Raw genomic sequence first — 22,822 nt, 5'->3', positions numbered from 1 at the left:
AGACATCATGATACTGAAAAGGAATAGCTAGTCTGGACAAAATATATACAGGCATACCCCGGTTTAACGATGCGGTTAAGTAAAAACCCATCGCTAGGCAGGGTATCGTATCTCAGGGCAGATTTAACATGTAAAGTATAGGGATGCGTTTTTGAGCCTTGGGTTTACCCCTCATCCAAATCCTACACCCAACCAAATGATTCCAAAAAAAAGTTCAGAGCCAATCTACAGTACATGGCCTAACAGCTGTAAAAGAAGCCAACCTAAGCCTAAAACCAGTGCCCATTTCACCTGTACCTAGTCAAGGTCACTGGAGAATGCGATCTCTGACTCATATTCAAACTCGGTAGAAAAGAAGCAGCAGCGTTGTATACAATCCCACCATCAGATGGTCCCGGGACAATTACATAAACATCTGTTATCAATAATAATAATGTATGAATGATGCAGAATTGTCCAAGGTGCGAGTTGTTGTGATGGAGAATTGCTGATGTTTTATCAGGGAATTCCCTTGGTGGGGAATGTGATCGATGATGCAATCGGGATAGCCTTTTCAGCGGCATCTCCTTATGTAATTTTTGTTACTGTTCTGGTTGCTGAGCGCATTTATTTTTTTCTCTTATTTTCCAACGTTTATTTAGAAATTCCTTTGTATCTTCAAAGCATTTTCCCTTGAACACCCCGAAAGTAAACACATGATTTGTTGATTGATGATGCGATTGGGATAGCCTGTTTAAAGGCCCTTTTTCATATTGTTTTAATTACTGTTCTGGTTGTTGGGCTCCTTTATTTTCATCTCTCTTATTTTCCAACATTTATTTAGGAATTCCTTTGTATTTTCAAAACGTTTCTCCATGAACAGCCCGAATGTAAACACATCGATGTCACAGTTTTCATCAATGATGAAATATTTACTCTCCAAGTTTTTCATAATTATTAATATTTATTTAAAATTATTACTATGTATTCCATGATAGGTTAGATGACAGTTCAGTTGTCAAACACGAAATATTGTTTGTTGAGTTGCCTAGTTATCCACGCTGTTTTGTACCTTGTCTGATAGACGAGAATCCGTACCCCAAATGATAGTGTTCACTCCACCTATGACTAAAACACATTAATCTAATTCTAAAAACAGTTTATAAATCGCCCTAAACACAAAATTAAAGTCTACAATATCAAAATTGGTAAAAAAAAAAAAAAGAATCCATTGCAAAACTGGGGGTAGCCCTACAATAGGTGGGGTAAGGTGGTATTTCTATCCCTGTCACTATTCCAGGGTATCGCATCTAGGGGTATGGTAAATTGAGGTTTGCCTGTATGTATATTTTTTACCTTTCTGTTGATAGTTGTTAAGTTTATGTACATTGGAGGATTTTCATGTATTTTTGAGGTGATAACTCCATTAAAACCATCCCTCTTACCAGGTGAGACCATACAGGGTAACCGGATGGACAGCAGTAACCTGGCCACTCTGTTTGCACCCAACATCCTTCACCAGGTGCGGCCAGGCAGCGAGCAACCATCTCCTGCCACCCTTGCTGATGGAGCAGAGGAACGCATCGAGGTCATCAACGTTGTGCGTACCATGATTGATCACAACAAGGAACTCTTTGAGGTGAGTAAACTTGGGTCAAGCCATAGCTGAGGTAGATCATGTGCCAGTTCTCTCACTTTTGTACTTTCTCCTATTTTCTTGATCCTACCTCACCACATCATTAAATGGGAAAAAGTTCTTGATGACGATGATGACGATGCTTTATGTATGAATGACACAGCTTGTAGGATGAAGCAGACAATTTTGAATGCTTAAATGTTAAGTGAAAGAATGTATGGCACAGTTTTACTGAGCATTCTGATGGTAGTTTTCCTACTTTTGTGTTTTCCATATTTCTGTCTTTGGATCATTCCTATCCATTTTATGTATTATTATGATGTTATTTAGGGCTGGTGTTGGTACTGTCAAAGCAGGAGTGTGGCCATATACAGTTTGCCAAAAGGGGTTGGGAACTAATTTGGTCTTGTGCATTGTTTGTGATAAGTAGCTGGTCAAGAGTTGTAGTGGTATTAGAGGTAGTCTGCAAAATACAAGTAATGCTGATTTCGTGTGTGCAGTATTCTGAAGAGAGTATGTAGAGATTGTCGGCTTGAAAGGATTGATCTTGTTGGAAAGTCTCTTGAGTGTGTGGAGGAGTTTTGTTACAGGGGGGACATGTTATGTGCTGGAGGTGGGGCCAGAGCTAGCTCAGTGGCTAGGGTAAGGGTGGTTTGAAGAAGTTCAGGGAGCAGCTGCCTCTCCTAACATTGAGAGGGCTCTCTCTCTCTGTGGTAAGGGATCTTTGTATGTGGCATGTATTAGGAGCACAATGCTGTATGGTAACGAGACCTGAGCTTAAAGGAAGAGGATATTCACGGGTTCAAACATACAGAAATGACAGTGATTAAGTGGATGTGTAGTAAGTCCCTGAATGTGAGGCATGGAGGGGCTAGGATTGCAATTAAGGAGTTCAGAGGAAGGATGAAACTTGAATGTATTGGTGTTGTGATGAGGAATGGTAGACTGAGATGCGTTGAGTATGTTGAGAGGATGGAGGATGACAGCTGGGTGCAGAAGGTGAGAAGTGTGAAAGTCAGGGGTGAGGTTGCAAGAGGCAGACCAAAAAAAAAACTGGGACACTGTCATCGAATGTGATATCGGGGATGAGGGATAGAATAGGGAGGCTGCCAGAGATCGAGCAGTATGGAGAGTCGCCATTAAGTGACGGAGGCTGACACATGCAAGAATGTTCGGTCTTTATAAATGATACGAACAGTACAATAACAGATGTCAAATAGATTTAGGATGAGGGTGATAATGATGAAGGGATGACAAAGCCATCTATGTGCTGAGCCAAGATATTTGGAAGGTATTTCCTTTGAGAGATTCAAGGGCTTTGATAACAGGTGAATGAATGTAGGTCTTGTTCACTGGGACCTCTCTCTGTAACTTTTACGTCTGTTACCTCCATATCCTATTTCTGAATCTTTCCCAGAGAGAGAGAAGACAGGCATATTACTTTACATACTAACTGAAGGTTTAACAAACTGCGTAACTGACAACCCAACTTCTTTACCAGGTTCCAGTGGAACTGCTTGATGAGACATACCAGCACCTGATGGACACACATCCTGAGGCTCTTGACATTCTCCTTCGCCGTCGCTGCCCAGCCCCTGACCAGTAAGTTCATTCCACTAGTCCTTCCTTAAGTCACTCAGGGTAAGTCAGTTGTGTTGTGGGTAAGTCATCTGTGGGTTACCTGTGCAATAGGTTCACCCACTGAACCATCTGTAAGCCACTGATGTTTTGAATTAGTCAGGTCTAGAATCAGTTAAGTGGTAAGTCAGTCTTGTGGAGGGTAAATGAGTCCCAGAGACATAATCAAGATTCATTTAAATGAGTGGTTTCCATTGTGTGATAGGTCCCCTATTTGTTTTATTATACATATATATATATATATATACACTCAATCCTCGAGTACCGCGGGCAATAGGGACTGGACAAGGACCGTGGTACCCAAATCCACGTCACTCAGACAATATGTTTATGTGTATAATGGTACAATGTGTTCTGGCGACTTTTCATAACTCACTTTTACCCCTTTTTACAACCTAACACCACGTAAATTAACCCTTACTTGCACCCACCATCAGGTAAAACAATGAGACGTAACTATTGTTATTTAAAAAATCAGTGGTATTAAAAATAGCATTAACAAAAACAGAAGTTGGGCTGGGTACCCTTTAATTGATACGTAGCTCCATGGTATTTTCCTCCCTCCCCTCAACCCCAATGTTGTTGTCAAAGTTTCGCCATCTCTTGTGTCATGTGGCCTTCAGGAGAGACCTTAGGCCATATGGTTAGATGAAAATTCATGGGTTTGACGGCTGTAGGGGACGAAACAGAACAAAAATGTGTGCTAACCAGAAAAAATTACATTCATCCTTGTGTTCGCTTGAGTTAGCGTTCTGTTTCACATTCTTCATTTGATATCGCGCATCCCTACACTTTTCAGACAGACTAAGCATATGGCTAAACTGCTCAGTCAGTCCGAAATGTGTTGGGAAAAACGATATCGAACGAAGAATGTGAAACGGAATGCTAACTCAGAAGAACACATGGATGGAAGAGTACTTTTTTTTTTTTTTTTTTTTTTTTTTTTTTTTTTTTTGTTCCATTTCTTCCTCTAAAACTGCCAGACCCATAAATTTTAGTCTAACCATACGGCCTAACGTCTCTCCCGGAGGCCACATGATACGAGAAGGCGAAACTTTGACAACATTATCGGTAGGGGGTGGGGAATGAATGCCGGGAAGCTACGTATCAACATAAGGGTACCTAGCCTGACTTTTTTGTCAATGCTATTTCTAATATAATTGGTGATCTTAATTACAATGATTATATCACTGTTTTACCTGATGGTGCATATAAGTGGGGGTAATTTACGTGGGGTAAGGTGGTAAGGAGGAGTAAAAATGACAATTTCTCTGACGCTCCACATAACGCCCTACAGGCCTAAGCTTCTCAGTCAGCTTCAGGACAAATATAAACTTTCAGTGCTACAAGGTTCGCATCACTTCCTTCGCACGATCTTTATCTTCTCCTGGTCCTTCCAATTCGTTATGATGGTGCTTTCATGTACTCCACACTTTTTTGCCATTTTGGTAAACGTACGCTTTACTTAAAGCAGTAGAAGGACTTTATCAATTCAATTCATATTCCTCCAGTTTGTTTTCGGTGTTTTTCTGACTATTTTAAGGGTGATAAATTACAACTTCCTGCAGAAAAACTTCCCACATTTTATCATCACGTTCCTTAAGCCGTACCTATGATTGTCTTGACGTACTCAAAGGTGGTTTTCGTCTCCCAATTTCCCAACTGGATGCTAGGTTAGATTAGGTTAAATTATTAGGTATAGTTAGGCTAGGTTAGGTCAATTGTAGTTAAACATTTAGGACAGGCCCTTTCGCTGTAACCCTGACGAGTCAAACGAGTTGACATAGTGTAACACAGCTAAAAACAATGGGGAAACAGATTTAGCATGAAACGATTATTTACCTCCCATAAGTAATCCGAAAAATACAAGACTATAAGGAAGAAGATCGAAGAATGTGGAACTGAACGCTAACTTGTGAGAGAACATGGATGGAAGTAATTTTTTTTTCTGGTTAGCAAACATTTTCATTCAGTTTTGTCCCCTAAAACTGCGAAACTCATATGACTGTGAGGTAAAGTCAGTGAGATGCGAGAAAGGATTTTATAGCCATATGCTCAGTCGGTCCGAAATGTGTTGGGAAGCATGATTTCAAACGAAAATATGGAACTGAACACTAACTTACGAGAACCCATGGATGAAAGTTTTTTTTTTTTTTTAATTAGGAAACATTTTCGTTCCATTTCGTCCCCTAAAACTGTGAAACCCAGTATGAGTGTGGGGTAGAATTAGGCGAGGCGCAAGAAAGGACTGATAACTGTATGCTCAGTTAGTTGGAAATGTGTTGGGAAGCACTAAATCGAACGAAGATTGTAGAACTGAACGCTAATTTACAAGAACACATGGATAAAAGAGTAACTTTTTGTCTAGCAAACATTTTCATTCCATTTCATCCCTTAAAACTGCAAAACCCATTATGAGTGGGTAAGAACTAGGTGAGGCATGAGAAAGGACTGATAACCATATGCCCAGTTGGTCCGAAATGTGTTGGGAAGCATGAAATCGAACGAAGAATGTGGAACTGAACCCTAACTCACGAGAACACATGGATTTTTTTTTTTTTTTTCCTGATTACCATACATTTTCGTTCCATTTTGTCCCCTGAAATTGCGAAACCCATAAATTTTGTCTAACCATTTGGCCTTGAGTGTGCCCATGAAGCATATTTCCATTCTGTATGCGTATTCATCTCACCACTGGGAACCCTCAGCCAGGAACGATGCTCGCCCAGTTGTTTCAAAACTAACCATAGGTTTTTCTCAAAAATATGCTCAGTGTGTTTCCCAGGCAAAATTTTTTCAACCTAACACCTAACTTATCTCACTAGGGCTGCTTGGCTTAGGTGGCTGGGTGTGTTATTGAAATCAATACCCATACAGAATGGAACTATGCGCCCAGGAAAAGTACCCAGAGTTTAGAGGGTGACGTCATCGCGCGCAACTTTCAAATTTAGTCGCCAGGCCAGCTGACTTCCCGCGTGAGCTCGAGTTTTTCCGCGTGTTGACATGACTTGTCTCATTATGCTGACCGCGTTAGAACAAAAACGTGTTACTAAACCACGTGTTACTCAAGGATTGAGTGTATATATATATATATATATATATATATATATATATATATATATACTGTATATATATATATATATATATATATGTACTGTATATGGTTTAGTGGGTAATCGAGGTGCTCCAATCTGATCGAGTTGGTGAAGGTCTATATCCAAGGGGTGGTTGGTTTATTGCTCATGTAATGCCACTCAGGGATGAGTGAGGCTGGTCACTCTCATCTTAAATTCCAGGACCAACTTTCCTAGCCACGGGCTTCTACACTCCTCATGGGGCAATGTAGGATTAGATGATGCATGGATATATATATATATATATATATATATATATATATATATATATATATATTGGTGGGACCTGAAGGAGATGGCAAGAGACAAATATTGGTGGAGAGAGTTCATCGAGGCCCTATGCATCCCGTGGGGTGCCACAGGAAATGATTGATTGATTGATATATATATATATATATATATATATATATATATATATGCACTCAAACCTTGATTTAGGGACTAAATGGGGAATCAACTTGTCCCGTGCTTGAAAATGTCCATTGTTTTACCACATATAAAGACAATCGTATTATGAAATGCAATGATTGTTTCACTTATCTTACTTATTTATATGATTATGAATATTATTTTATGGGTACTGTATAAAGAAGCATATTAATGTGTATGACCTCGACATTACGTATCATTTTTTTAATGGTCTTGTCCGTTTGTCTAGTAGAATATGGAGTCCCTTAACCCCTAGGTGCCGGGCATGGGTTTACCCATCCACGTCCCAGAACCGGGTTATTTTCAGGATAATCGATTTTCCCCCAAATATATATTTATTTTTTTTTTACAAATCAATCACAAATGAGAAAAAACACATAAAAAGCACGTACTTATTCTCTGTTAGCGATTTGGAGGTGGTGGTGTGGTGTGAGGGAGCCGGTGTGTGGTAGCTGGGCTGAGCATGTTCAAGGTCGCGGTGGTGTGTTGGCGGTATTAGTGGAGGGAAGAGGGATGATTACATCACGCCAAAATAAGTGTTGAGCATGTGTTTGTTTCTCTCACTAATTCACAATGCCGTATGAACAGAATATTACAACTAAAATAGCAAAAAAACACAGGAAAGTAACTAATAATGATTGGCGTATTTTATGTTTTCCATTATACTTATTATCTAACAAATTTATGTCTGTTTATTTATTCATTATTATTTACAACTATTTACACATTATTTCACTGTTTTTAGTAACTCTTGACAGTATGATACTCCTTAAAGTCTGGCTGTGGTCAGTACAAGTGTACTCAAGCACCCATACACTCTCCCCTGGACCCCTCAGGGCCCCCTAGTAGCCCTCCCCACCTCCCCATCCCACCCCACCCCACCCCTCCTCACCGCTACCCCTACCCTGAACCAGTATCAGCTGGTTCCAAGGCCACACTCTCCCTACGCTGGCCTCCCACCACCCTGCACCACAGCCCTCCTCACTTCTGGGCTGCCCTCCCACCCCCTGCCCCCTCCCCTGGCCAGCCAGCATTACGCCACGTACCAGCCATGCCGGGACAATACTCTGAGTCCATATGGCGCGCTACTAAGTTCAGACATCCCCACGAAAAATTAAAACGTCATGTGACGTAGACCGTAGGCCTCTACCAACACATCATATGACGTGGACCGGCGCCTAGGGGTTAAATCCGAAATCTCTTAATTGGAGATCCCTTAAATCGAGATTTGAGTGTGTATATATATATATATATATATATATATATATATATATATATATATATACATATACATACATACAGTAAAACCTCTATATAACGGACTTTAATAGACCGGAATTTGCTTTTATCGGACTCAAGGAGCCACTGGACTAAATTCCTGTATACAGTATTCGAAAAAGTCTGATAAAGCCAGAAGCAGTCTGGACTGTCTGACCACTTCAGCTATGGTCACCACAGTAAGGTAAATAAAAGACATGTTTATCAGTGTACAGTACAGTATTATCATATACAGCAAGCTCGCCCCGTACACATGGGTTTCATTCCAAACGTGGCGCATTCGGCATGAAACCGCGTAAGTTTTAACTACCCCATATTATGCTCCCTAGATGCCCTAAATGATGTGTTTTGCTGTTATCTGCCATTGGTAATCAATATGAAGCACTTTAAGTGGTTAGAAGGTTTATTTAATGTTATAACTTACAAATACAGTACAGCACAGCAAAACTTCAACATACAAATACGTAAACACAAGACAACATTCCGGCCGTGATTGGTTTCTGGACAATTCGCCATCAAGTCAGTTCGCCATCACAACAATAACGACAATTCGCCGTCATTAATGAAGACAGCTATGAGTGACACTAGAATATAATTCAAAGGCGACAACAGCGAGGAAGAAACAAGTTAATTATTGACTAAAGGTGCAACTAATAAATAATATCCAAAGCCTACGCCATTGAACATAGACTTTGATGGATCCCCATGAAATATAGTTATTAAAGTATTGATGATATGATTATGATATGCATGATCAAGCTGAGAGGAGTGAGGTGGATCAGGAGAGAGAGGAGCAGTCAGGGAGAAAGACTGAAAGTTGAGAAGCCGAAGATCAAAGAAATGGCAGATGAATACAGGACCAAAGTAGAGGATGAGTTAGAATTACTGAATTGGAATGAAATGGATCTGGACAGACTGTGGAATGCATATAGGGATTGCTTAGTTAGGAATGCTAAAGCTGTGTGTGGTGTGGCAAGAGTAACAACAAAGAAGAAAGGTATGGCATGGTGGGTTGAAGAGGTAGAGAGAGCGGTGGAGGAAAAGAGGAAGAAGTGGCTAAAGTGGTTACAGGATAGGGATTCAGTTGAAATAAGAACTGAATATGTTGAGAGCAAGAAGCATGTAAAGAGACTAGTGAAGAGGAAAAAGGAGGAGGTAAATGAGGATCTAGGAAGAAAAATGAATGTGAACTACTCTGAAAATAGAAAGTTATTCTGGAAAGAGGTGCAGAAATGTAGAAGTGAAAGCGGAAAGAAATGAGATGGTGTGAAGGATGCAGGTGGTAGATTATTAACCCATGGAGATGAAGTAAGGACCAGATGGAAAGAATATTTTGAAAGCCTAATGAATGGGGATAGAGAGAGCAGAGCAGCTGTAAACATGATTGGTTTTGGGGGTGTGCAGAGAAGGAATGCAGTACCAGGAGACGTGACACTTACACAGGTAAAGAATGCTGTGAAGCGGCTGAAAAATGGGAAAGCAGCTGGGGTTGATGAGGTGTATGCAGAGATGCTTAAATGTAGTGGAGAGAATGGAATGAAGTGCTTGTTGGGGATATGTAAGAAGGCATGGATGAATGAAACTGTGCCTGCAGAGTGGAAAAAGGCTGTGATTGTACCCCTGTACAAAAATAAAGGTGCACGAAGTGAGTGCAAGAATTATCGTGGCATAAGCTTACTGAGTGTGGTAGGGAAGGTATATGGAAGAATTTTTATAGAGAAAGTAAGAGAGATATCAGAAGTCCTAGTGAGTGATGAACAGGGTGGCTTTAGGGGTGGCAGAGGATGTGTTGACCAAATATTTGCAGTGAGACAGTAGAGAAGACTTGTGAGAAGGACCATAAGGTGTTTATGGCATTCATGGATCTGGAAAAAGCATATGACAAAGTGGACAGAGAAGGAATGTGGAAAGTTTTGCGCATGTACGGTGTAGAGGGTAAGTTGCTAGGTGCCGTCAAGAGTCTTTATGGTGATAGTGAAGCATGTGTTAGGGTTAATAGGCATCTAAGTGACGGGTTCACGATCAGTGTGGGCGTGTGACAAGGTTGTGTGATGTCCCCATGGTTGTTCAATGTATATATGGATGGGGTGATGAACACGAGTAATGGAGAGAGGTATGGCATTGGTAATGAGTGGTGATGGATGGAATATCTCAAATTTGTTGTATGCTGATGATGCAGTACTGCTTGCAAGTACCGGGCAAAAACTTGGTAGGCTAGTGCAGTTTTTGTTGATGTCTGTAAGCGTCGTTCCTTGAGAGTAAATGTAGAAAAGAGTAAAGTGATGATTATTGAGAGAGAAGGTGACTCCCAGTGCAATGTAACAGTGAATGGAGAGAGACTGGAATTGGTGAGAGAGTTCAAATACCTGGGTACAGTGATAGAATAGAGAGGAAAATGTGCAAAAGAAGGTGAAAGTAGAGTGACACAAGGAAGAGAAGTAGCTGGTGCAATGAAGGCCTTGATAAGAAACAGAGGCTTGAGTGTTGCAGCTGCATGAGGCTTACATGAAGGAGTGTTAGTGCCAACTTTAACATATGGATGTGAGACCATGGTGTGGCATGAAAATGAAAAGTCAAGAGTAAGAGTAGTGGAGATGGGACTACTGAGGAATGTATGTGGAGTATAGAGGGTGGATAGGATACGAAATAATGTGATTCGTGAAAGATGCGGAGCGAGGAAGTCGGTGGACACCAGAATTGAAGAGAGTGTACTGAGATGGTATGGCCATGTGGAGAGAATGGATAACAATAGAGTGGTGAAGAAGGTATATCTGAGCGAATTTGAAGGAGGGAGGAGGCGAGGTAGGCCAAGGAGAAGGTGGAGAGATATGGCGGATGAATGTGTGAGGAAGAGAGGTTTGGAAGTCGGTGAGGCTAGGGAACTGACAAGAGATCGAGTTGGCTGGATGAATTTTGTGAGAAGTGCATGATCAGGGATTTTTGGCACCCCTTTTTAACATGGTAGCGTCTGGATTGACTCTGTCGGATACGATTATTTGAAGCTACAGAACGTGGTGAATGTTTTTTGGCGTATCCGATAGAGCCAGGATTCTGGGGGCTTGAATGATGAGTGAATGGAAGCGTGGCCTATTGGATTGGGCAGTTTTGGGCTGTCTGGACATTGCTACTCCTCACCCTGCCCTAGGGTGGGAAAGGAGGTCTGGATGATGATGATCTATCTATCTATCTATCTATTGCCAGACGCCTCAGTCCCGTTTGGGGTGGCCACAAACAAATCGCCTCCAAGTCGCCCTGTCCCCAGCCATTTCACTCCCCTGCTCCCAACTCACACCCCCCTCTCTCATATACCTCTCCACCCCATCCTTCCATCTCATCCTCGGCCTCCCCCTCCCTCTTTCCCCCTCCACCTCACTCACATACACTCTCTTCGTCAGTCTTTCACCCTCCATCCTCTCCACATGGCCAAACCACCTCAGTATGTTCCTCATAACGCTTCCTATCACATCCACATCAACACCACAACACTCCTTTATATCCTCATTCGTCAGCCTGTCTCTCCATGTGACTCCACAGGCTCCTCTTAAATAACTCATTTCCACTGCTGTCACTCTTGACTTGTGTCCTTCCAACAGCGTCCAAGCTTCACTTCCGTACGTTAGAGTTGGTATCACAATACTGTCATGTAGTAACTTTTTCACTTCCATGCTCACTTCCCTATTTCTTATCACTGCTTTCAAAGAACCAGCAACCTTTCTTCCCTGCTGTACCCTTTCAAGCACTTCACCCTCCAAACCTCCATCCTTACTCATCACACTACCCAAGTACTTAAACGTACTCACATTTTCCAATTCCTCACCATCCAACCTCGCTGTACATTCACTGACTTCACCTCTCTCAAAGACCATCACTTTACTCTTCCCTACATTCACCTTTAGATTCCGTTTCTTACACACTCTCCCAAACTCATCCACCAAGCCTTGCAGCTCCCCTTCGTCTTCACTCAACAACACAGTATCATCTGCAAACAACAGCACAGGGAGTTTCCAAACACTATCCTCTCTCACCAGGGCCACTCCAACATCCACTACCCTACCTTGTACCTCTTTTATTACCCCATCCATGTACAGATTGAACATGGATGATGATAAAAGTATTGATTAATTAATAATAAGTATATTTATAGAATAACCAGGAATTGTCCAGGGTGCAAATTGTCCTGACGGGGAATCGTCCATGTTTTGATGGGGAATTGTCTGACAGCGAATTGACTTGACGCCGATCATGGGTAATCATATAAATCAGGTTAACTGGTTACAAGGCTTTATTTAATGCTTTAACTTACAAGTACATGCCAGAACAGTATATATTTAACGTACAAATACAGTACTGTGGAAAAGCATTATAGCAAATCTTTAACAAACAAATAAACAAGGCAATATTCTGATGCCTATCAGGTAAACTGGTTATAAGACTTTATTTCTTGCTTTAACCCGCCCCATCCCGACGACGTATGGGTACGTCACCACGATTTGCATTTGCCAGTCCCGGCGACGTACCAGTACGTCACCACGATTTGCATTTGCCAGTCCCGGCGACGTACCAGTACGTCGTGCAATTGCAAGGTCGCTAATTTGCACAATTTTCAATTTTCGCACGTGATTTTTCGTATGTATACACGGGACACCTTCCTCTATTCCTGTACAAGATACCATGCAGGGACAATGCCTTACACTGCATAACCTCCCCCCTCCCCCCCTCACGCCATTGTCTTGGCAAAGGACCTGTTACCAGTGACCTGGCTAGTAAAGTTATTCAGGGCCAGATTGATTCCCCAATCGATGACAATGTGGAGGACAATGTTTACATAGCATTAGAAGAAGAAACAGCCAGAAATAATGATCAGGTAGTGTGGCAAAAATAGGTCAGGTATGGTGATTAGTTAGTGAGTGAAACAATGCTTATAATGCCTTTATTACTGCTTGAAAACCAATATACTGTCATACTACATATACATTCGTACCAAGTAAATAAATAAATACCGTTTATGAGTGGATAAAATAGTTACCCTCCCATAGAACTCGTTTTCTTTGGTGTCAGCATGTTAGAAAACCCACTCAGGTAAGGAGGAACTCCTACCTGGATTGGGCACTTTAAACCTCAGGTGAGCGATTTCTCTATGAATTTTCGATGTTTCTCACCAAAAGCGAAGGTTTTAGCCAAAAAAAAAAAATTCGAAAATACCTCGGGACTGGGGGATGTCGGAGGTGCGGAAAACCTCGGGACGTGACGGGTTAACATTATTTAATAGTAGTTTAACTTGCACATAAACTTACCAGAACAGTAACGTAAATATTTAACTTACAAATATAGTACCATGGAAAAGCAGTACAGCGAATCGCATGATCACGTGATCAAAGCAAACCATGCATGCTGCACTGATGTTCGAGGATGTGGCCATTCAAAGGCCTCTCTTGCATAAATTTATAGTTTTTGTAATGGTTCTTTAATCTTATGTTGTCTTACAGGTATCCCAGCACTTACCGCGTATAATTGTGAGTGCGTTCGGCGAGAACATGTTTGGGGCAAGCTTACTGTATATTATACCATTTGATTAATGTAGTAAAGTTATAACACAGTACAGCACCACAATGGTAGTCAAAACAGTTTAAAAACCGTTTATGCGGTCTGGAATGTCTGATATATCAGAAAAAGTCCGGATTAGCAGGGGGAAGTCCGGATGTCGCTTTTATCAGACCTTCTTATTTTTTGGAATGGTTTGGGCCCCAATTAGTCCGTTATAGGGAGGTCTTACTATATATATATATATATATATATATATATATATATATTTTTACGTGTCCGACTCTGGGCAAAGGCTCAGGGCCTATTTCTTGGGGGCAGTGGCCTATCCCAAGGCCTAGTAGTCCGCCTACACCTCCACATGTCACCACTTCGGCGCTAACACCCACCGTCCATATTGAATACATGCTAGGGCTGTCTCATACAGGACTGGTGTACCGGTATTAGCGGGGGTACTTTTACGACATGTCGACGGGTCAATCTGGTAGATCAGGAAAGTCTGCTTTTTAGGAAATTCAAATCCTTAAACTGTTCCCTGCCCCAGCCGGGATTCGATCCTGGGTCCATTAGGACTGCAAACCGCCTCTCTACCGATTCAGCCACCGCCTCCCCCAATATATGTATATACAGTATATATATATATATATATATATATATATATATATATATATATATGTATATACCGGTATATACTCTCTCTCTCTCTCTGTATGTGTGTGTGTGTGTGTGTGTGTGTGTGTGTGAGAATTATGGCAGTGAGTCAGGAATACTCCATGGTTGTCTGAGTAACTCCTGTAATTAACTCCATTTGTGCCATTTTCAGTGTCACACTCACCCTCAGACTGCTGTACTCTGTTCACTTTAGTTTGACTTAAAAATCTCCCATCTTGAATGTTGAGTTACAACAATAGATTAACATTAGAATATGATGCATCTCACAACGAATTCTGCAGAAAGACTGTAAAGCCACATTATTGTGTTCTGCCACTGAGCTATGTGAAACAGGCTGCAAAATTATGAAAAATTGAGCCAAGTTAAAGTAATTTTGACTCATTAGATTGAGTCTTACTTTCATTGATTTACAGTAAAGTAAAAAATCAGTTAATAATTTAGCCTATGAATACGTTATCCCTTTTATCATGCAAAATTGATCCCAAGCAGCTTCATTTATCATTGTCATGAGAAACAGAATGAGTAATTTGGCCATAAGGAAACATCATGGGTGAGTAAGTTTGTCTCTTTATGAGTAATTTACCTTCAGGTTTTCCATTTACTATACAACCCCTTTAGGCCTTTGCACAACCATGGTGAGTGAATTTTCCTTATATAGTAATTTTTTTCCTGTATGGTGAGTATTTTTGTTTCCTTTCATCTGTCTGTGCTCTGTGATAAGTGGGTGCTCTTCCTCCTCTTTCTCCTTCCCTCCCTTTCCTGCATCCTTTTTCATATGGCACTTATCTCTTCCTTTCTCTTCTATCTTTGTTCACTTTCATTCCTGAATTTACTTCCTTGCATGTCATCTGGTTTAAAACTACACTTCTTGAACACTTACTGATTGTTGTATGGTGTATTTTTATCCCAGATTTCCAGTACTTTAATGTAGCTCATAAGTAGAAGCTAAATATATACACTAGTAAGTACTCATCGAGTCCATTCATTAATATAGTGATTACTTTTATTAGTTTCAAGTACATATCCTTGATGTGTAGTTTTAAATGTGCTTTACAGTAATAGTAAATTATCAGAGTTAGTAATCCAGGAAGCCTAAACAAGTTGTAGTGACTCTAAATGAAATTCTGCTGCTCTACATCTGTACTGTGAAAGTTTGTAAGTTACAGCACAGTACTTGCCACACTGTAGCATGTCCTTCTTGCTTTCTATGCCTCTAGTCATACCTGTTTTTGGTCTTATTCTTTTTTTCCTGATGTGTTTTGTTCTGTACTTAATTTTATTTTTTCCACTCTTGCAAATCCCACAGAGATACCTAATAAAAGACAAACTATTCAGACTGCTGTCTTATTCTGATGAAGGACCCTGTTGTGTACATACATTGACCAACTTCTGCCATTGTGGTGTTTTATTTCCTGCTAAGCAGCTATTATTATTTTTAGCTTCTGTTCTTTATAACAGTTGACCCCAAGCATTAGTAGAACATCCCTGTGCTTTGTTGTTGTTGTGGCCCCAGGTTTATTTGGATGTGGACCCAGTGGACTGCTGGCTGAAAATGCCCTTCTCTTGCTCCATCCTCCTTTTAGGGGAAAGAGAGGGAGTAGAGAGACAAATAACCAGATAATACGAGCTGCTTATTTACCTTGGTACCTCCAGCTTGAAAGCATCCCTCCAGCACCTTCTTGTTTTATGATCCACAACCTTTTCAGCAAGCCTGTGTGACCAGATAAATTATCAAGTCTTTTCTCCCGATACAGTATATGTTATAGGACACAATGCTCTAGGTGTTTGATTCCATCCATCAGTTACTAAATTCTAAGATACTGTAACTTATGATATTGTGTATATGATGAGTGTTCAGGCCTTTAAAATTGGTGTTATTGAAATTTTGCTGAGTCATTACCTAATTACTTCTTGGCTATTTGTCCCTCACTTGGGCCCTTTGGGGTATACAGTCTGCTTCAGTGAGGCTAATGTTAGTGTACTATAATAATAATAATAATAATGCTGTAATAATAATGGTAATAATAATAATAATAATAATAATAATGGTAATAATAATAATAATAATAATAATAATAATGGTAGTAATCATCATCATCATCATCAACCAGACCTCCTCTCCCACCCTAGGGCAGGGTGAGGAGTAGCAACGTCCAGACATCCCAAGTTTGCCCAGTCCAATGGGCCACACTTCCATTCTCTAATCATTATAGCTCCTGGAATCCTGGCTGTATCTGATATGCCAGAAACATTCACCACATTCTGTAGCTTCACATCAATATATTCGAGAGGGTCAGTGCGGATGCTGTCATGTTAAAAAGGGGTGCCAAATCCTTGACCATGCACTTCTCCTCACAGTGTTCATCCAGCCAGCTCGATCTCTTGTCAGTCTCCTAGCCTCAGCGACTTCCATACTTCTTTTCCTCACACACTCATCCACCATATCCCTCCACCTTCTCCATGGCCTACCTCACCTCTTCCCTCCATCAGATTTTCTCAGATATACCTTTTTTACTACTCTGTTGTTATACATTCTCTCCACATCACCATACCATCTCAGTACACTTTCTTCAGTTCTGGTGTCCACAGACGTCTTCACTCCACATCTTTCACGAATGACATTATTTTGTATTACATTGACTCTTTGTACCCCACATACATTCCTCAGCAGTCCCATCTCCACTGCTCTCACTCTTGACTTCCATTTTCATGCCACGCCATAGTCTCATATCCATATGTTAAAGTTGGCACTAACACTCCTTCATGTAAGCCTCGTGCAGCTGCAAGGCTCAAACCTCTGTTTCTTATCGAAGCCTTCATAGCACCAGCTACTTTCCTTCCTTGTGTCACTCTACTTTCCACTTCTTTTGCACATTTTCCTCTCTTTTCTATCACTGTACCTAGGTATGTGAACTCTCTCATCAATTCCAGTCTCTCTCCATTCACTGTAACATCACACTGGGAGTTACCTTCTCTGTCAGTAACCATGACTTTACTCTTATCTCTGTTTACTGTGAAGGCATGACACTCACAGACATTAGCAAAACTCTGCACTAGTCTGCTAAGTTCTTGTCTGGTATTTGCAAGTAGTACTGCATCATCAGCATACAACAAATTTGAGATATTCCATCCTTCACCATTCATTACCAACATCATCCCTTTCTCCATTACTTATGTTTTTACTTCTCTCATCACCTCATCTAAATATGTTTATATTGAACAACCATGGGGACATCACACAACCTTGTCGCATGCCCACACCAATCATAAACCATTCACATAGATCCCCATTAACCCTTACACATGCTTCATTACCATCATAAAAACTCTTGACAGCACCTAGCGGCTTACTATCTACACCATACATGTGCAAAGCCTTCCACAATTCGTCTCTGCTTTTTCCAGATCCATGAATGCCATAACATCTTATAGTCATTCTCACAAACCTCGTCCACTACAGTCTTACTGCATATATTTGATCCACACATCCTCTGCAGCTCCTAAAGCAACCCTGTTCATCACTCAGTAGGACTTATAATATTACTCTTACTTTCTCAATAATAATTTTTTGATATACCTTCCCTACCACATTCAGTAAACTTATGCCACAATAATTCTTGCACTCACTTCGCGTACCTTTATTTTTGTACTGGGATACAATCACACCCGTCTGCTGGCACAGTTTCACACATCCATGCCTTCCTACATGTCTTCAACAAGCACTTCATTGTGCTCTCTCCACTGCACTTAATCATCTCTACGTACACCTCATCAACCCCAGCTGCTTCCCATTTTTTCAGCTGCTTCACCACATTCTTCATCTGTGCGATTGTCACTTTTCTGGCACTGTATTCTATCTCTGCACACCCCCAAAACCAGTCATGTTTACAGTGGCTCTCCTTCTTTATTCCCATTTATCAAACTTTCAAAATATTCTTTCCATCTGGTCCTTACTTCATCCCCATGGGTTAATAATATACCACTTATATCCTTCACACTTTCTCATTTCCTTGTGCAGTCATATCTACAATTTGACACCTCTTTCCAGAGTAACTTGCTATTTTCAGAGTAATTAGCATTCATGTTTCTTTCTAGATCTTCATTTACCTCCATCTTTATTGTCTTCACTAGTCTCTTTACGTGCTTCTTGCTCTCATTATATTCAGTTCTTATTTCATTTGAACCCCTGTCCTGTGTCCACTCTAGCCATTTCTTTCTTTTTTCCTCCACTGCTCTGTTAACCTCTTCATCCCACCATGCTGTACTTTTCTTCTTTGTTGTTACTCTTGCCACACCACACACTGCTTTAGCATTCCTAACTAAGCAGTCCCTATATGCATTCCACAGGCTAAATATCTATCTATTACCAGGCGCCATAATCCCGCAAGGGATGGCCATTTGACTTTGAGTTATTTGTTTTACAGGGAGGGGCACTAACCCTCCACCAATCCACTTGCTGACACTTAGGGAGCACGTATGGTTTGATTATATGGTTACTACCCAGCATTGTAAATGGTTTCTTGGCTTACAGGAAACCATTTGGCTTGTCACTCAATGTAAAGCTACCTGTAAAGGAAAGAAAAGCAATAAGAAGTGACAGGAAAGATGGGAGAAATAGGAAGAGAGGAGGGCAGGCACAGAAAAAGAATGATAAAGGCTAAGGAAAAAGTAGGCAGCACTACATCAAGTGAGTGGATGATGGTTGCCACCTCCTACTACTAATGCTTCAAAAAAATTGGGACTTCTGTGCAGAGTTCATGAATTCTTCACTGACGAGCAGTTGGCCACAATATACAAAAATCATGTGCATTCTCAGATTGAATACTGTTTGCCACTGTGGAGTGGATGTGGAGCAGTTGCACTGAGGCAGTTGGACAGAATTCAAAATAAATCTATTAGATTAATCAGTAATCCTGCCATTACACAGGACCTTCTTCCATTATCAGTATGTAGAGATGTTACTTCTTCAGCATTATGTTACCGATGTTTTTAAGTGCTTAGACGAACTTTCGTCAATTGTGCCTCCCCTTCACATTTTCTCCCGATATACTTGGGCAGCCAGGAGCGCCCATGAATTCACACTCTCTCCCCTGCAATGCAGAACCTTTGCATATCAAAATTCATTTATACCCAGAACTACTACTCTCTGGAATTCACTTCCTGGGAGTTGCTTCCCACAATATTTAATCCACTTTTATTTAAATCCAGTTATTATAAATATTTCATGAATGGAGGTTGCCTTTAAGCACTTGGACTTGTTTTTTTTATTTTCTTTGTTTTTCCTTCCTCCATTCATTGTCTTGTAAAAAGAAGAAGAAGAAAAAAAATGATGTCCAGATCCATTTCATCCCAATTCACTCATTGTAACTCCTCCCCTACTTTGGTCCCCTGTATTCATCTGCCATTTCTTTGATCCCCAGCTTCTCAACCATCAGTCTTTCTCCCTGATTGCTCTTTTCTCTCCTGGTCCACCTCACTTCTCTCAGCATGATCTTGCATACCACAGTCATATGATCTGACAGACCTCCGCATCGTTCTTTCACAGCCCTTGTATCAGCAACCATTTCCAGCATCGACGTCTCAGTGAGCATGTAATCAATCAGGCTTCTTTCGACACGATTCCTGTTCCCTCTGTACCATGTATATTTTTGTGCATCTTTGTGTTTGAAATACGAATTACAAATGTACAACCACCTTTCATGACACATATCCTTCAGTTGCTTCCCATTATAATTTTCTTCTGGTACTCCATTACAACCCATTATGTCATCCTCAGGACCAGTGCTTATTCTTTCATATTGCCCATTATGATCACTTCATAGCTCCTGGGCATTTCTCCCACTGCTTGATCCAGAAAAACCTGTCTTTCTGTCTCTCACTCCTGTCATCACACGGTGCATATGCTACAAGCACAGCCACTTTCACCTTCTCAGACTTGAACTTGACATACATACATCTTGAGCTGACACATTTGTAATCTCTCGTTCCACTCTGCCGCACTTCATTCATCAACAAAGCAACTCCTTCCTTGCATCTTCCATGCCCATTCATGCACGACCTCACACACCTTACATCCTTCGACTCCTCCACTGCACACTCTTTCATGTTTGTTTCACACAGTGCCATCACTGCATATCTCGACTCTTGAACACATTCATCACTTCCACTCTCTTGCATTCCTCATTCACACCTCTCACATTCCACATGGCCATGTGAATTTGCCCATTTGGCTGGGACCTCAGGTAGGTATTGGGCTCTCCGAGGCTCTTCAAAACATTTGCCGTGATTAAGTGATTTTATGTAGGGGAATGTGGGAGACACTTAACCCAGCCATGAACCCCGGTTATATGGTAACCCCCCAGTGTAGTAATTGGTTTTGTGGGTACAGGAAATCATTTGGGTTGTCACTCAGTGTAGAGACCATAAGGCATCCCTACATTGAGTGAGTGGATGATAGGCACCCCCATCTACCAGCTGTAATAATAATAAAAAAAATAAATAAATAATAATAATATTAATGATAATAATAATAATAATAATAATAATAATAATAACAATATTAATAATAACAATAATATTCATATCATATTATCATTTATAAAGACTCCAACATGCTTGTATGCATCAGCCCTGGTCACCCATTGACAGCTCTCCATGCTGCTTAATCTGTGGCAGCCTCCCTGTTCAGTCCATCATACCTGAGGTCACACGCCTTTAACTCGTCCCAGGTGTTTTTTGGTCTGCCTTTCACAACCCTACCCTCAACGTTCACTCTTCTCACTTTCTGCACGCAGTTTTCATCCTCCCTCCTCTCTGCATGCCCAGACCATTTCAATCTACCCCTCCTCATTACAACACCAGTACACTGTAGTCCTATCCTTCCTTTCAACTCTTCAATCATAAACTTAGCCTTCCCTTGCTTCACATTCAAAGACGCACTATACATCCACCTAGTCATTGTTATTGCTGTATGTTTGAGCCCACGAATATCCTTAGTGCCCAAGTATCACTACCATACAGCATTACATTCCTAACACTTGCTCCATAAAAAGACCCCTTAGCATGAAAGGTGAGCCCTCTTAATGTCAGGAGAGGCAACCGCTCCCTGAACTTCCTCCAACCATTCCTCACTCTAGCCACAGAGCTAGCTCCAGCCTCACCTCCAAAACATAACATGACTCCCAAGTAACAAAACTCTTCCACATACTCAAGAGACTCATCAGCAGTATCAGTCCTTTCATGCCTGACAAACACCACATGCTCTCTGTGACACACTGCACACGCAAAATCAGCATTATCTCAGAGTTTGCCTCTAACACCACTACATCTCTTATGCATCCACTTATATATACTGCACAAGATGAAATTGCTCCCCACACCCCTGTGGCAAACCGCACATGGCCATTCTCCCTCTGCTTTGACAGTACTGCCACCAGCCCTCGATATCATCACTTTCATTTTATGTGCTATTATTCTCAGGTCCTTGTGCCCCATACCATCTCTCCAGTTCCTGAATTTTTCCTCCACCTCGCCTTCATTTCCTGTGGTCAACACCAAATCATCATTGTACAACATCTCCCATGGAAGTCCATTTCTGAAGTCACGTGAAAGAGCTTCAAGCACCATGACAAATAATAAGGGGCTCAAAACTTGCCCCTAATGCATGCCACCATTCATGGAAAACTCATCACTCAAATCTCCATTCACTCTCACCTGGGTGCCTGCATAGCCATAACCACTAACTAGCCACTCCTCAATCCCATGCGTTCTCATTGCCCACTTCACCACCTTCCTAGGGACCCTGTCAAAGGCCTACTCCAAATCAACAAATACAGATCCCATTTCTCTCATATATATTATTCCTGAAGCTGTCGGATAGTGAATATGACATCAGTAGTCCTTTTGCCTAGCATAAAGTCAAACTGCATCTCATTAGTATTCATTGTTTCCCATCATATCTTCTAGAACTCTCTCCATTACCTTCATTATCAGGTCCAAAATCTTTATGTCTATAATTTTCTCTTTTCTCTTTTTTCTCTTTCCAGGACATCACCCTTTCCCATGTACACATTTACAGTCACACTCTTCTGCCCAGTCATCTGGGATAACACACACACACATCATTTCACTTTGTTTTGTTTTTGAGGTTCCAGCATGCTTGCATGCATTGGCCTTAGTCACCTAATGGCAGCTGTCCATGCTGCTTGACATTTGGCAGCTTCTCTATTTAGTCCCTTATCCCTGAGGTCACACTCAGTGACCTCGTTCCAGGTCTTTCATGGTCTACCTCTCTCAACCATACCCCCAGCATTTACACTTCTCACTTTCTGCACCCAATTATCATCCCCCATCCTCTCCACATGCCCAAACCACCTCAATCTAGTTCTCCTCATAACAACACCAACATTGTCCCATCTTACCTCTCAACTCTTCCATCATAAATCTAGCCCCCCCAGGCCTCACATTCAGGGACACACTGCACATCCACCTAATCATTGTCATTCCTGTACGTTTG

At 41.1% G+C, this 22,822-nt stretch overlaps 1 protein-coding gene across 1 annotated transcript in view; it reads left to right on the top strand.

Annotated features, from left to right (window-relative positions):
- Nucleotides 1-22,822, top strand: part of RhoGAP102A (Rho GTPase activating protein at 102A) — a 216,876-nt gene that overhangs the window by 118,494 nt on the left and 75,560 nt on the right. The window contains exons 9-10 of the mRNA XM_080274052.1: nt 1,428-1,618; nt 3,117-3,217. Coding sequence (XP_080130178.1) covers nt 1,428-1,618; nt 3,117-3,217 — 292 coding nt within the window. The remainder of the gene's footprint in view (nt 1-1,427; nt 1,619-3,116; nt 3,218-22,822) is intronic.

Source organism: Coenobita brevimanus, chromosome 57 (assembly GCF_032717465.1).
Source record: "Coenobita brevimanus isolate Jiangsu-jjx chromosome 57, ASM3271746v2, whole genome shotgun sequence".
NCBI classification, from domain to species: Eukaryota; Metazoa; Arthropoda; class Malacostraca; order Decapoda; family Coenobitidae; genus Coenobita; species Coenobita brevimanus.
The sequence above is the reverse complement of the archived record's forward strand: the minus strand, read 5'-3'. Positions and strand labels throughout refer to the sequence as shown.